Here is a 14,551-nt window from a genome sequence, read left to right on the forward strand (position 1 = left end):
TGCTCATGCGAGAAATGAGTATTTAATCTCTTTCTCACTATTAATTTCTTTTATCGTTGCGGGGAAATGTTGTATTGTATAAAATGAATAGTCATCAAATTCATGGTGTAGACTTTTTACAATTCTAATTATATTTTTTGCCCTAGGTATTGTAAGTTAGCGTTACAATTACGATCTAAGTATTACAATGTATAAATGTGCAGTCTTTGCAAGTAAGGAGATTTGCTATTCGAAAGGCGGCAAAATTATGATGTTTTTTTTATACTTTGGACTTTGATGAAGACAGGATAAAAGTGTGAATATATGTAATTTATATTTATAAGTTTGCAGATCAAGAAATACAAAATGAGAAATTTACATTGCTTCCTCGGAAATTTGATTTATCTACAAATTTTGTTAAGTATTTTGTGTCCTTTTTGTTTCCAAATCAAATACCTTACGTACAATTCTTCATAGTATTTGCAAAGATCTGAGCAAAATCCATCAACTTTATCGATCCCATCTTCTCTATCATCGTCTTATCGCTGAGAAGTTTGGTGAAAAGCTTACTTTTCACCGCCTCACTTCTCGTCTCAACCTCATCGATGATCCTGTTCTCCAAGTGCTCCCAAACATATTTCATCACCTCATCGTCTGTGTTGAAGACCTTCTTCAGCTCCACTTCTGTACTCACAACCGGCGTCACTGCATGACCATTCATCTCACTCGGCGGCTTTTCAGCACTCCTCTGCACCTTGCGACTCTTAGAAACCGTCTTTCGGCGCTCCTTCAAGCGCATAGACCTCTTGAACACCACCGGGTGCTCAATCTCCTCAGTCACATCCTCCAGATCTTCCCAATCACTGTCATTCTCACCATTCTCCGCACACTTCGGCGGTGAATCTTTCAGCAAATTCCTCCTCTGCTCATTGTCGACCGCCTTGTCGTTCTGCTTCTTGCTCGCCCTCTCGAAGTCGTCCAAGATGTATTCTTTCGTCTTCGTCACTGGCGGATCGTGGAAGCTGATTCGCCTCTTCTGCAACACGGGAAATTTAAGGACTCTGCAAATATAATATGAAGCAAGTAACTCACCTTTGTCGGTTTAGCCAGCTTCTCCACGGACTCATTCAAGTTCATCTCTCGCTTTCTCTTGAGGATGCTGAGCTTCGGAGTCGCATTGGCCGGCGGACAAGGCGATGAGAAGCGGAAGAGCACTTCATTTCCCTTCACAGGCGTGTTTTGCACCACCGCCTCTTGTTGCTTCGACGAACTGGGCGATGATGAAGTCATGGAGAGCATCTGAGCCGCTCTTGATGTGAATTTTGGAGAGCTGTGCACCATTGCAGTTGTGGCCAAATCTGGCTGATGGGTTTCCTTGATCCTGTACACGGGCTTATCCACGAAACCCGACTTGTGTGATCGCTTGTTTGACTGCACTCTGATCAGGATTTTTGTCAGAGGATTCGGTGGGCTTCTCTCAGAATTCAGCGTTGCCTCACAAGGCTGAGAAACACACTCAACATCCAGCGATTCGGGCAGTGCATTTGGCGTCTCACTAAGATTTTCTTCCTGTGTCTGCACTAAAGTGTCATCAGTCACTGTCTCAATCGGCTCAGTTGAAGATTTCTTCGGAGATTTTTCTGGAGATTTCTGCTCCTTGGGTGGTTCTGGCGTTTCTGGGAAGAGATCTTGTGTCTCAGTCGTGCTCATACGTCTCTCGTGAGCAAATGCCCTGACTTTCAGCGTCGGAGAGATCTTTTTGGGTGTTGTTTCGCCACGGTTTGGAATGTGCGTCACATCCTCGTTGCTCTGAAGGCTCTGACCTTTTGAAATGTCTTCCCCACCTTGTGAGTATCCTTTGAACTCATCCCTGACATTTTTCATCATATCCTTCATCAGCTGATAGTTCAATGTATCCTTCTTCTTCGGTGTTTGCGGTGAAGACTCGCTCTTTTTCTCCAGCGATGCATTGTTTTCCAGCAGAATGTGATAATTGTGATCTGTCGATGGTTTTCGCTTCTTCAGCAGAGATTGTGATGTATTAAGCGAGTCACGCCTCTTCTCCGTCACTCTTGGCTTCTCTTGACACATGGAATTCCTTCTCAACTTCTTCTTTTGCACATCATCAGGAGGCTTCGTGTCCGATGCATTCGAAGTGCTCGAACGACGCTTCATCTTCGGCTCCTCTGCAGGTTTTGAATTTTGCTCTGGATTATTACTGCTCTTTCTACGCGTTGATCTCTCGCCGACAATCACATTCTGTCCCTCAACAGTGTCCGTCTTCAGTCGGTCAAGCTCCCTCATCTTTCTCTTCTGTGCGCGCTCAATTGAGGAACTGGAATCATCCTGCTTCGACTGAGACGTCTCAGACACTGGCATCGTGTCCAATGATTGCGTCAAATCATTATAGAGAGCCGGAATGTCATCAGCCCGCGTCCTCAATTTCTCCTTCTGCGTCTCCGTCAGCAAGTTGGTCTTGAATGTCACCATTGGCACACTCTTGGACGGAATCTCCACGAAAGAGTCATCTCCGTCTTTCTCCATTGACATATCTTTATCTCCTCTAATCGAACTAGGGAAGAAAGACATGAAAATTGGCCTGAACCCTTCTGGCGGCGGATCAAAATTCTTTGAGAAGACACTGTGAAGTTTATCCATTCCCAACGGTTCCATCTCTGCACATAAAAGCTTCCAATGCTCAATAAATTGGTCAGTGTTCTTGTACAACTCATAATTGTGTACACACCATTTGAGCAGATGCTCACACGCAGTCTTTAAGATTGTTGTCTTCTTCTTTGTTCCTGTCGAACCACGGGCATACTTTTTTACGAGAGCCACGTAATCTCGCAGCACTATTTTAAGGGATGCGTGATTATTGATGCTACTCACATCAATTTTTCCCATTAACTCCTTCATAATGCCCATTATCGCGTCATAAATGCATGATTTCTGAAGAAATTTCAACATGAATACCGATATTTTTTCCGCTTTATCGCTTGTTATGATCTCCGGCGTGGTATTGAGAAGCAGATTGATGATTTGTTGGCTGATCTCCAACATTTTCATCATTTTCTCATTCTGGTAGCTTTTCTTTCCTTTTTCCAAGCCCAACAGAATCTTCATGACAATCTGAAAGTGAGGAATCGCCCTCGGATCCTTCTCACATTGAATCCTTAGCACTTCTAGGACGTCGAGAATCGTCTTCAGACACCCTACGTCCTCGTTGTATCTGTTGAGGAAGTCTGAGAGATTATCCCAGATATTTTGTGAGATTCCAATCGTGTCGACTCCTGTCAGCTCTATCAGCATCAGTGTCGCTTCCTGGCAACTCAGGATCACTTCAGTCTCAATTTCCGAGTAGATGGCGAAGTTGATTATCCTCTCCTCGCTGCATTCGAGGGCACATCTATTGTGGAGCGCCTTTGTGGCTTCTGTTGCTGAGCCCAAGAGGTACACGAGGGCACAGATGACCTTTTCCCGCAAGCTTTTCACCTGCTTGCCAGGCGACAGTGTCACAAGATCTGTCACATTGCGACCCTCCATTCCGGTCGTGTACGGTTCAAAGCAGAACTGCAGGAAGGGAGTCACAACAATGGTGCTCTTGCTGTCAATCAAGCCTTTCGAGTTGCACAGCAAGAACCACCAAGTCGAGAATTTCGCCTCTGCAAAGCGGCTGTTGAAATTCGTGGTGTAGTACAACGGGATCGCCATATTTCCTATCCTGTTCTCTGTCAACTCATTCTCCGCCACCAAGATCTCCAGGAAGGTCTAGAAAGACAGTCAATTAGAACGCTTTCCTCGCCGGGAAATCAAAGCATTCTCTTCACCTTCCAGCAAACAAAAGACTCTGCTCTGATGTCGATATTTGTGTGCTTAAAGCCTCCCTCCACAACCTTCAGGATGCCGTTGACCGATGACAGATCTCTCGGATGAGTGAACTTCATCAGCAACTTCAGCCAAACACACCAAATCTCATGCCATCTGGAAATCTCACGGTCTCGCATTGCGATCAAGCCTGACGCGATCCTGCAAGTCAGCAAATGAGCATATTTCAAGCATTTGGCACACAAATACTCACTTCTTCGACGTGGACTTCGATGCCAACATCAGCACAGGAGTGACATTTTCTCTGGTAATAAAAGGCAGGAGCTTCAGCAAGATATTCACGGCATTTTCCGACACCACTTCGTCCTCGTCGATCAGCATAGGCGCCAGATAGATAAGACAGAATTTCATCCCAGCATCATTGAGCAACAACTGCATATCGCAGTCCGATCCTAGGCAAGCATTCGCAATTCGGAGAGCCTGTAATGGGGAGGGACAAGAGCCTCAGCGGACGCCTTTATCAATGCGAGAAAACCGAGAAAACTCACCTCAAGAACCGACGCCTTGTGCTTTTTCCTGTCTTCCACCCGCATTAACTCCTTAAGCGCCTCATTAATCCGCTCATCGCCCTTTCCAAATGCGAAAAACGATTCCTCCCCCATCACTTTATCCTCCCTTTTCTCCATTTTCACGTTTTCCTCGCCAACTTCGATACTTTTATGCTTCTGATCCATGATCTGCACGCGAAGCCTCTCACTGGCTGTCAAAACGCAATGGCGCAAAACTCACCAAAAGTGAGGTTACGTGTATTTTCGCCCCTAAGTGGTGAGTATTCCGTGCAGAGGCGAACTAGGAGGAAAATTTCCCGATAATTTTCAATAGTTTCAGGGCTTATTCCCAATTTATTCACTCACTAAAAGTCCTCTTACACAAATACAGTTGACAAGCAATTGCATTATTATGGAGAAAATGTGGCATGACAAAAGGGTGCTTAATTCCAGCGGCTCTTCTTCGCCTTCTTGGGCGCCGCGGGCTCCGCTGGAGAGGATGCTGGACCGCCTCCTGGCGCCACGAAAACGCCCTGGGGCGGGAGTGTCTTCTCCCATGTGCGATCTGACGATGCTTTGAACTGCAAATGAAAGACAATGTTATTAAGACACTTTAAAATACCCTCGTGAAAAATATCCTTACTTGGGAATTGTACTGATTGCGGAAAGTCTCTCTCATGGCCGTCAGACGATCTGTGGCCGGTCCTTTGGATGCCTTCATGGCGCCATGGTTGTTCGCCGGTGCAGCCGATGAGTCTCCACTGCTGCTGGGGCGCTCGCGATAGCCTAAGCCGGCGCCACCGACATTCACCGCCTTCGCTTTGCCACTCTTGAAGCGCGACTTCCTGAACCACGAGCTCTGCATGGCCAGATTGAGGAGATCCTTGGGGACCTCCTGATTCGCGCCCTCCAGATTCCTCACCAAATGCCCCGCGAACTCCTTGTCCTTGTCCGTCACCAGCGTGTATGCCGTGCCCTTCTCGCCAGCGCGCCCCGTGCGCCCAATCCTATGCGTGTGCGTATCAATATCGCGGGCAATATCGTAATTCACCACAGTCTTGATGTGCGGAATATCCAGACCGCGGGCAGCCACATCCGTCGCCACCATGATGTCCACTTCGCGCTTCTTGAACTGCATAATCACGCGGTTCCTGTCCGCCTGGTCCATGTCGCCGTGCAACAGCACAGGATCGTACTCCTTCAGTTGCAGATTATTGGCCACCTGCTCGGCGTCCGCCTTCTTCGTCACGAAGATCAGCACGCTGCCTTCGGAGAGAAATTGCACCAGCTTCGCCAACAGCCAGTTCCACTTGTGCTGCGGATTGCTGAACACAAGCATGTGCTGCGTAATATCCTCATTCGCTTCACCCAAATCACCCTGCACAATTCGCACCGGATCCGTGAGAACGTCGCGAGCCAGCTTCTCGATGCGCTTCTTGAAGGTGGCGCTGAACAGGAGCGTCTGCCGATCAGGACGCACGTGGTTGCAGATTGAGCGCACCTGAGGTTCTACAAGAGGAACAATAAGTCACTGCCAAGAGACGGAATTACAGGATAAAACTCACCAAATCCCATATTGAACATCTTGTCTGCCTCATCGAGCACCAAGAATGACACTCTCCTGAGATTTGTGGCCTTGATCTTCACCATATCGATCATTCTACCCGGTGTGGCCACCACAATCTCCGCACCTTTCTCGAGCGCCTTGCTCTGCTCCCACTTTGACCCGCCTCCGTAGCAGCACACCACGAAGATGTTGTACACCTTCCCGAAGCGCTTGGCCTCATTGTAGATTTGCAGCGAGAGTTCTCGCGTGGGCGCCAGGATGAGCCCGATGGGCCCATCGCCCGGTTGCAGCTCCTTCTGATCCATTATGTGCACCAGCATGGGCCAGATGAAGGCGGCCGTCTTGCCGCTGCCCGTCTTCGCAATGCCGATCAGATCGCGTCCCCCGAGGGCCGCCGGAATAGCCTGCGCCTGGATCGGTGTGGGCTGCGTGTAGTCCGCCTTGCGGATGGCCTTCATCAGGTTCTCGTCGAAGTTGAAGTGGGCAAAGCTGGCCACGGGATGCGGCGGCACGAGGCCCGTGACTCTGATCCCGAGAGCCTTGCGCAGATTCTCCACCTGCGCCACCGAGAGAGCCGTGATCTCCTCGTGAGCGTCGTAGAAGTTCTTCTCGAAGGGCGCATAGTCAATTTCACTGTGGTCGATGAATGGCAAGGGATCAATGTCTCTCTTGCGTGGCGGCGGAATGGGATTCCCGTCCTCGTCGTACTCCATCTCAGCGTCCGACCCATCGTCCAGCACTCCCGCCATCGGGTTCTCCTCCATGTAGCGGTAGTAGCTCTCCTCGTCATCCTCATCGTCGATGTCGCCGCGGATGCCCTTCTTGGACTGCACCTCCTCATTTGTAGCCACTTTGCGACTCTCGCGCTCCACTTGCTGCTCGATGCCCGCCATGAAAGCGTCCAGGGGATCATCGTCCTCGTCCTCCTCGGCCTGCGCACCGGCCCCAGCCTGTGTGGGGCTGTTGGGCGCCGGAATGTACGCCAACGGCGGCTCGTCGTCATCGTCGAAGTACTCATCCTCCGTTTTGGCACGTTTCTTCCCCACAGCGTACTGCGAAGTATTCGCAAACTGCGAGATTGCATCCATTGTCGAATACCCGTGTTTAGATACAGGAGCACCCCTCGCCGCGGCCCCGAAGCCGGACGCCCCTGAGGTAGATGATCTCACGCTGTGATTGAGTGAGCTCGGCGGCGGCACGGCGTTCAGGGAGAATTGCTTGCTCTGAGTGCTCCTGGCCGGCGGCTTCTTCATCTGGAAGCCACCGAAATTAAAGCTTCCGCTATTTCCACGATTGCTACTCATCTTCACAGCTCTCCAAATTTCTTTTTTCCACTGATTTTCACACCAGACTCACTAGACAAATTTCGTGCTCTAAGTTTCTTCTACGGTGCGCCCCACACACTTTCACGCCCAATTACGCACTTTCACCCCACTCACATCCTCAAATCACACTATCCACCAACACCCCCGAAATCCAGGGATCGTCGGAGAGCTATTTTCACGCGCCTTATCACGCGTTCTATGGGGATTACGCGTGAAAATTAGAAAGAAAAAACCGCAGTGCAGAAAAGAAAATATTTTGACATCCCGACGCCATTTAACCACTCACCAGGCGGCGCTGTGATCTCTGTACTAAAATCTCGACTGTCAAAAAGTTGCGTGCTTCACACGTGCCGCTGTTTTGCAGGACATCCTTGCAAAATCTTGGTGTTTTCAGGATAAATAGCTCATAGTCTTGTGCTATATTACAACAAGTGTTGCAGGCAATAGAACGAGATGGTGTTTGTGGAGAAAACGTTTCCTCGCGGAGGAGAAATTCGACGAAAAAAGCCTCAGCATAGCACATCAAAACAACAGGTAAACATTAGGATTTCCGTGTCTTCTTTCGCACTATTATCTGGCGTTTTATCCTTGCAGTTTGGCGTGATTACCAAGAAATTCACTAAGAAGAAATTGAAGAGGAACGACAAGAAGAGTGAAGACACTGGCGTGGCCAAGGAGGACTCTTTCGAGTCCCGGAAGGCGGAATTGGTGACATCAAGAACAGTGGCTGAAGGAATGCTAATGATGGGCTTCGTGAAGAGCATTCTTCCGACGGACTTGCTTATCTCCCTGCCAGGAAGACTCCAGGGAAAAGTGTCGATCAGTGCCATTTCCGTGCCTTACTCCAACTGTCTGGAGAAGATGGTCAAGGGAGAAGATCAGGTGAGTTCGAGCATCCCAAAAGCGTTTGGAGATTATATTGAAATGTCGTCTCTTTGCAGGCATGCAAGGCACTGTCAGAGATGTTCAAGCCTGGTCAGGAAGTGTACGTGAAAGTGGTCAATATAGATAAGAGTGAGGCAAAGGACAACAAGAAGTTTGAGCTGTCTCTGAACCCAAGAGATCTCCACAGTGAACTGCACCACACAAAACTCCACGAAGGACTGATAATGTGCGGAGCTGTGAAGTCCATCGAGGATCATGGATACACCATGGATCTCGGGGTGAATCACGTGAGGGCCTTTCTGACTTCCCAGGAGAGCTACTCAATCGGCGAACTGGTCTATTGCAATCTACAGAAGGTGAAATCGACCTCATCAGTGACAACGGTGCAGTTGAAAGAGTGTCCAAAGAAGAGGATTTTGTCTTCTGAAGAAGACTTGCTGGATCACGTTCTGCCCACGCTCACTGTCAAGTTCATTGTCTTGGACACCGTGCGGGATGGATTGATGGGGAAGATCTTGGACGGATCGTATACTGCGTACATAAACCAGATCCACTTAGGGAGGGGAAAAGTGGTTGATGATTTTGAGATTGGATCGGAAATTGAAGCGAAAGTCCTCTACGTGATGCCGCTCACGAAGTTTGTATATCTGACCCTCAATTCCTACGTTGATGTGGAGAAGAGAATCCCTTTCGGGCGTATTTTGGAAAATGTGGAGACTATGGGCAAGTGTCAAAGTGGAATACTGCTCAATCTTCCTGGTCATGCCAAAGGACTTATCACTTATACTCACATGAAGATGGGAATGAATGCCAATATCGATCAGGAGGAACTAGAGCTGAAGCATAAGCAGGAGAAGATCTCAATCGTGAGAGTGATGGATTACAATGCTGTAGATGATGTGTACAATTGCACGGATAAGCAGAATTTGATTCGTGAAAAATACTTTTGTCTGGCAGATGCGAAAGTGGGAGACTTTGTTCAGGTGAAGATCACACAGAAAGTGGGAAAGAAAGGCATGAAGATTGCCCTGGGACAGCTGCACGGATTCGTTCAGCAGGCGCACATGTCCAAAGCGATGTCCGGACAGAAGGTGGACAGCAAGATCCGAGGAAGGATTCTGTATGTGGACGAGCAGTACAAGTCTGTGATGGTCACCACGCGACTTGAGTACCTCAAGGAGAGCGCAGGTATTCTAAAAGACAGAAAAGACATCGCCATTGGTCAAGTGTACGTGGGAATGATCCAAGATGTCACGGCGAAGAAGATTCTTGTCCAGTTCTTTAATAGAATCCTGGGCGCTGTGACAAAGAGTCCAGATCTCGTTAATCGATCATTCTACGAATCCATGAAACCGGGAAAAATTGTTCGAGTCGCTGTCACCAGTGTTAATGATAAGTTCATCAATCTCGCCTTTACCAAGGATGCGAGCGAGGAAGCTCTGAAGTGTGGTAAGACTCTAGACGCTAAAGTCATGGGATCGTACTCGTCGGGCGTGGAAGTCGAAGTGAAGGCCACAAAATCCAATATCTGGATACCAAATCACTACATTTCCGAAAGTCCAGAAATTTCTCAGCTCTTATCAGCCACTCTCGAGTCTGCGGAGGTGCAAATCGTGCGAGTTTCTGATGATATTTACAGTTTGAGGGATGTGGAGCACTTCCACAAGAGCAGGATGTCCTCGTGGAAGTCTCTAATGGCTGGCATGATCGTCAGAGCGTTCGTCAAGAGTATCAATGATGACTGCCTGGAAGTGCATTTGCCACTGAAAGATACAACGAAAACTGTGAAGATCTTCTATCCGATGGTGCTGAAGAACTTCCAGGAGGGCGATGAACAGGATCTCTTCCATCTCGAACAGATAATCTACGTGAAAGTGCTCAACAAAGACATGAAGACGCAGATTGTGAGCTGTTCGGCGCTCTTGAGTCAAGTGTGGAGTGGAAATGTCTATGTTTCCGCCAAGATGTTGACCACTTACTTCAGAGATGTGGACAGAATTCACGCGAGAGTGAAGCCTGAGTACAAGACGAGTGATATTGTGATGGCAAAGGTTGAGGAAGTCAGTGAAGAAAGTGTGAGTGTGAAGATTGAGGGCAGTGTGGGAGTGATTCCCAGGAATCTTGTAGAAGCTGAGGCAAATGTGGGCGATGAGCTGAAGTGTGTTGTTCTCTGGGTGGCGCCTGAAGGTGTAATTTATCTCAGCAACAAGACGAATCACATGGAGATGAGGAAGAATAAGGATCATCCGCCATTCAGTCACATCAAGCAGAAGGGAGAGATAGTGCTGAAGACGCAGCACTTCTTCCTGGTGCTGCTGGAGTCCAATCATGTGGTGTATGTGCCGCTGAAGCTGCACTACAACGACTTCCGACCTCTGTGCGCTGGCAGGAATGGCGAGTGTGAGGTGATCCTCTTGAATGACAAGGGTGAGAGAGTGATTGCGATATTCAGGGATATCTTTGAGGAGTGTCGCAAAGTCGCTGGAACAGAAGGTGGTGGCAAAAGGCGGCAAGACTCCCTCACGGAGTCTGATTTGGAAGAGATGCCACAGAAGAAGGCGAAGCTGGAAGAAACTCCTGTTAAAGAAAGTGTCCCTCAGGCAAACTTGCTGTCGAATTTCTGGGGCGCAGACTTCTCCTTGTTGCCCAGCGTAGCCAAAGACGCCAGCGAGGCAGAATCAGACGCCTCAGACTCTGAGACACCGGCAAAGAAGAAGAAACTGACCGCACGAGAGCGTCTGGAGCACGCAAAAGCAGAGGAAGCGAGAATCCGTGATCGGGAAGAGAGCCTTGCGGATGGGATTAGCGATCCGCAGAGTGTTGATGACTTCGAGCGTTTGGTTCTGATGACGCCCAACAACAGTCTCATCTGGATCAAGTACATGGTCCATTATCTGCAGGCTACAGAGGTGGAGAAAGCGCGAGCAGTGGCCAGGAGAGCCATCCAGAGCATCACGTACCGTGAGCAGGACGATCTGGTCAACGTGTGGGTGGCGCTTTTGAACCTGGAGTTGCGCTTTGGCACTCAAGACTCTTTCGACGCGGTGCTCAGGGAGTCTCTGGAGGTCAATGATCAGTTCAAGATCACAATGAGGACCATTGAGATGCTGGCCGATGTCCGACGGCTCGAAGAGTTGCGCGCCAAGGCGTCAATGGCAATGAAGAAGTTTAAGACAAATCCAGAAATGTGGCCGAAAGTCGCCGCGGCGTTCTTCACTGTTGGGCTCGCGCACGAGGCGAAGCAGCTGATGCACAGGGCGATCTCTGTCTTGCCGCAGAGGGATCACATCAGCATCATCAGTAGCTTCGCCAAGCTGCACAACAGATTCGGGGAGAAGGAAACTGCGCACGCATTGCTCGAGCAGATCGTCACGTCCTACCCGAAGCGCGTGGACGTCTGGTCGATGTACGTGGATATGCTGGTGAAGGACGATCGCCTGGATTTGGCCAGACAAGTGCTGGAGCGAGCTGTGCTGCAAAAGTTGCCGCTGAAGAAAATGCGCACGCTGTTTAAGAAGTACCAAGAGCTGGAGGAGAAGCACGGCGACGAACAGAGCGTGGCAAAAGTAAAGAGCATGGCTGAGGAGTTTGTACAAAATTATATTAAAACGTAAGTTGACCTTATAATGTATTTTCTCTGAAATTATGCTTAATTTCTCGTTAAATAAAATTTGCCACTTGATTGAATATAAGCTCATATCACAATTAAAAATTACAATCCTTTCCCAAAGTTTATTCTCCTGAAGAATGTGTGGGACGGGAGTTTCACTTTTCCTTAATAAAAAAAAAAAACTACAATCAACCATTGAGGATTTTTGAGATAGTGAAATAAAGAACGAAAAATCAGGCTTACGACGTTTTGCTCGATATGTTTGTCACAAGTAAACTCAATCACTGGATTTATCTTGAATGTTTCAACCTTAATCGTGTGCTTCAAAGGATTCAGTGTAAAATGTCAGAAAAGAAATGAAGAGTGTCCCAAATTCGCACTTAACTTATCCCTGTGCCTATAAAACATATCTTTCACTCAACTATAATATCAAAAGATATACAATGAAATTCGAATTGAACTGCAAACTTCCTACGATACATTATTTCCTACTGCTTAGACCCATTTGTATAGTTAATTCGGGTAGTTTATGTGGCCACAAATGGCATTGTACATTCGGTAGCAAAATAGTCCCATTATTTACACTCTCGCAATGAGTTTAGCGACATATTTTTGCCGAAAAAAAAATATTGTAAATTGGACAAAACTTCGTGTTTTACTCGAAAACCTTCCAAAGCTGTTTAATTTGGGCTTTGCGGCGCCAGAATTATTAATTCTTCCTGGGGAATTTTGGGCTCTTCTGATTGGCATTGGAAACTATTTTGCTACCCACTGTAAATGCACCGTTGTTTGAGTGGGAAAAGAACCTACAGTCTCTGAAAATACTATTAATGTGAGTGAGAAGGTCGATCATTTCTATGCGCGACGCTTTTTTCTTAATGTATAAATGCCGCCAGTGGTGAGGAGGGATGGAAGTGAGAAGGGCTGCGTTTGGTGGGCGCTAGAGAGTTCAATTCCGCACAACCTGTCCCTGCTGGTGCAGCGCCGCCAGGTTGGAGTACTCATCATCATCGCCCTCCTCAACCTGCTCCTCGGCCGCCAGATCGAAGCCCTGGTCGGCTGCCACCTCCTCATTCATCAGCTTGTCATTCGCGTACTTGTGCTTCTCCCCGTTGGCCTCCAAGTGCGGATTCCGCCGGTTGATGATCTCCAGATCGATGTCATCGTTGGGCTTCTGGCGATTCAGCGGAATCTTGTTCGTGTCATAGAGATTTGTGTCCTCCTCAGCGGCATTGTTGGCATTCACGTTCAACTTCTCGTCGTCCAGCACGTCTTGCAAGTGATCACGATGGTTCTTGTCCTCCACAATGTTGAAGTCATCCACCTCGTGGGCGCCGTTGTCCACCTCGTTCACGTTCTGGAAGTTCGCCTCGCCCTCCGGGCGAGTGTCCTCCTTCTTCGGCGCCTGCTGCACGGAGTCCACCATGGCATTGGAGTAGCGATCGGGAGATCTGGGCGACATCTCCGCGTTCTGTGTCTCCTCCTCCTTCAGCAGCTCCTTCATGCTCTCCGGCACCGGCACGACGCCCTGTGGCACTGCACGCGACTTCGTCTTGTGCAGCACGTCGGGTGTCTTTTTCGTGCTGGACAGCACAGTGGGAATCACGGCGATGGGCAGGGCGTTGCCCTGGGACAGCGGCGACTGGCGCCTGTCCAGCGTGGCTGTGCTGCTCTTCACAGCCACCTGGGCGGACGGCGGCTCCTGCAGGACATTAGCGCTATTGATACCTTTGTCATTTGGCCGAGGTATCATCTGAAAGGTGTTGTGGGAGTTAGCTATGGCCATCCGCTCGCCCTCGGGCCCAGCACCAGTCGTCATGCGGTTAATCTTGATGGGGATCTTATATAAATCTTCACTCACGGTCAGCTGAGCATTGAAATTCTTTTCGTTGTCTGGGTGCACCCTTCCGGAGGATGGCGAATTGCTTACGTGGTGCTCGAGCGTGTCGGGACGGAAGGCGCAGTGCGCCTCAAACTGCTCGACCACCCTCTCCAGATGCGCCACCTTCAGAGAGTCACTCAGGGAGCCTCCCTTGGCCTTGAAGGCGCCCTCGAGATTGATCTTCTCAATCTCCAGCGCTTTGTACTTCACCTGAAAGAACAGCGCGAATCAGTCTTTCGCCATTGCCACGCATCACAATCTCTCACCTTCCAGTGCTCAATCTCCTTGTCCTTCTGCTTCTCACCCTGTCGCAGATTCTCCAGCTTCCGCTGCAACCCGTTGATCTCCTCCAGTTGCTTCTGGTGGGACTTCGAGCAGGATTCCTGCAAGTCGTCGTGCTGACTCTGAAGCAGTTTGTAGTGCTGCTGCAGCGAAGCCAGACGTGAATTCGACTCCTTAGTGCTCTTCTCCCGGATCTCCTTCTCCTCGCGTGCCTTCTGCTGCAGCTCCACACGATTCTGCTGGTGGCTTAGACGCTCCCCCTCCAGAGACTTCTCCAGGCGAAAGTTCTTCTCCACCTCAGCTGCAAAAGTCCCTCATTAGCACTATGAATCTCCCCTCGAGATCCCACCCAGGAACTCACTCTGAAGCTGCGAGGAGATCGCCTCGTGCTGCTGCTCACAGCGGCGCCCCATTTGGCGGAGCTCATCGAGTTGCTGCTGCGAACTGTGGAAAATTGCCACAAAGCCAACCATGAGAAGCAGAATTCCGATGCCAATGAAGAATCGGCTGCGCCCAGCTCGCGCCAAACGCGACGTCGTCATGATCATTGGGGAAAATGCCGCGTTTCCACCTTTAAATCACGATTTTCCGCACACACAGCAAGAATTTCCCGATGTTTTTCTTTCACGCCACCTGACAGCTGATCAG

The 14,551-nt window shown here is 49.1% G+C and overlaps 4 protein-coding genes across 5 annotated transcripts; 1 reads left to right on the plus strand and 3 right to left on the minus strand.

Annotated features, from left to right (window-relative positions):
- Window positions 1–436: 436 nt before the first annotated feature.
- On the minus strand, window positions 437–4,538 carry LOC132263833 (uncharacterized). The gene is made up of 5 exons (XM_059763827.1): window positions 4,353–4,538; window positions 4,058–4,284; window positions 3,807–4,005; window positions 1,072–3,747; window positions 437–1,015 (listed from the first exon to the last, which is right to left on the minus strand). Exons 1-5 carry the CDS (start codon window positions 4,536–4,538, stop codon window positions 437–439), a joined length of 3,867 nt encoding a protein of 1,288 aa, XP_059619810.1.
- A 134-nt stretch (window positions 4,539–4,672) lies between these two features.
- On the minus strand, window positions 4,673–7,505 carry LOC132263900 (ATP-dependent RNA helicase DDX42). Its single transcript, XM_059763917.1, has 3 exons — window positions 5,918–7,505; window positions 4,996–5,861; window positions 4,673–4,933 (listed from the first exon to the last, which is right to left on the minus strand). The coding sequence occupies exons 1-3, from the start codon at window positions 7,221–7,223 to the stop codon at window positions 4,796–4,798; spliced, it is 2,310 nt and encodes a 769-aa protein (XP_059619900.1). The 5' UTR covers window positions 7,224–7,505; the 3' UTR covers window positions 4,673–4,795.
- A 53-nt stretch (window positions 7,506–7,558) lies between these two features.
- On the plus strand, window positions 7,559–11,821 carry LOC132263899 (protein RRP5 homolog). Its single transcript, XM_059763915.1, has 3 exons — window positions 7,559–7,778; window positions 7,839–8,126; window positions 8,186–11,821. The coding sequence occupies exons 1-3, from the start codon at window positions 7,698–7,700 to the stop codon at window positions 11,741–11,743; spliced, it is 3,927 nt and encodes a 1,308-aa protein (XP_059619898.1). The 5' UTR covers window positions 7,559–7,697; the 3' UTR covers window positions 11,744–11,821.
- Window positions 11,822–11,942: 121 nt separating this feature from the next.
- On the minus strand, window positions 11,943–14,542 carry LOC132263901 (Golgi integral membrane protein 4-like). Of its 2 annotated transcripts, XM_059763919.1 has the most exons (4): window positions 14,265–14,542; window positions 13,888–14,204; window positions 13,601–13,831; window positions 11,943–13,492 (listed from the first exon to the last, which is right to left on the minus strand). In XM_059763919.1, the coding sequence occupies exons 1-4, from the start codon at window positions 14,449–14,451 to the stop codon at window positions 12,689–12,691; spliced, it is 1,539 nt and encodes a 512-aa protein (XP_059619902.1). In that variant the 5' UTR covers window positions 14,452–14,542; the 3' UTR covers window positions 11,943–12,688. The 2 variants fall into 2 exon arrangements, with proteins under 2 accessions (XP_059619902.1, XP_059619901.1); XM_059763918.1 differs by having other exon boundaries at window positions 11,943–13,831.
- Between the last annotated feature and the right edge of the window lie 9 nt (window positions 14,543–14,551).

The sequence above is a fragment of the Phlebotomus argentipes genome, unplaced genomic scaffold, assembly GCF_947086385.1.
Source record: "Phlebotomus argentipes unplaced genomic scaffold, Phlebotomus argentipes genome assembly contig_39, whole genome shotgun sequence".
Lineage (NCBI taxonomy): Eukaryota > Metazoa > Arthropoda > Insecta > Diptera > Psychodidae > Phlebotomus > Phlebotomus argentipes.

Coding starts and splice junctions, on each gene's coding strand:
- LOC132263833 (XM_059763827.1), bottom strand. CDS start 4,538: ATGGATCAGAAGCATAAAAGTATCGAAGTTGGCGAGGAAAACGTGAAA. Junction 3,748..3,806: donor AGTCTTTTGTTTGCTGGAAG/GTGAAGAGAATG, acceptor CTGTCTTTCTAG/ACCTTCCTGGAGATCTTGGT. Junction 1,016..1,071: donor AGCTGGCTAAACCGACAAAG/GTGAGTTACTTG, acceptor CCCGTGTTGCAG/AAGAGGCGAATCAGCTTCCA.
- LOC132263901 (XM_059763918.1), bottom strand. CDS start 14,451: ATGATCATGACGACGTCGCGTTTGGCGCGAGCTGGGCGCAGCCGATTC. Junction 14,205..14,264: donor GATCTCCTCGCAGCTTCAGA/GTGAGTTCCTGG, acceptor GGACTTTTGCAG/CTGAGGTGGAGAAGAACTTT. Junction 13,832..13,887: donor AGGAGATTGAGCACTGGAAG/GTGAGAGATTGT, acceptor CTGTTCTTTCAG/GTGAAGTACAAAGCGCTGGA.
- LOC132263900 (XM_059763917.1), bottom strand. CDS start 7,223: ATGAGTAGCAATCGTGGAAATAGCGGAAGCTTTAATTTCGGTGGCTTC. Junction 5,862..5,917: donor GATGTTCAATATGGGATTTG/GTGAGTTTTATC, acceptor TTCCTCTTGTAG/AACCTCAGGTGCGCTCAATC. Junction 4,934..4,995: donor GCAATCAGTACAATTCCCAA/GTAAGGATATTT, acceptor TTTCATTTGCAG/TTCAAAGCATCGTCAGATCG.
- LOC132263899 (XM_059763915.1), top strand. CDS start 7,698: ATGGTGTTTGTGGAGAAAACGTTTCCTCGCGGAGGAGAAATTCGACGA. Junction 7,779..7,838: donor ATAGCACATCAAAACAACAG/GTAAACATTAGG, acceptor TTATCCTTGCAG/TTTGGCGTGATTACCAAGAA. Junction 8,127..8,185: donor TGGTCAAGGGAGAAGATCAG/GTGAGTTCGAGC, acceptor GTCTCTTTGCAG/GCATGCAAGGCACTGTCAGA.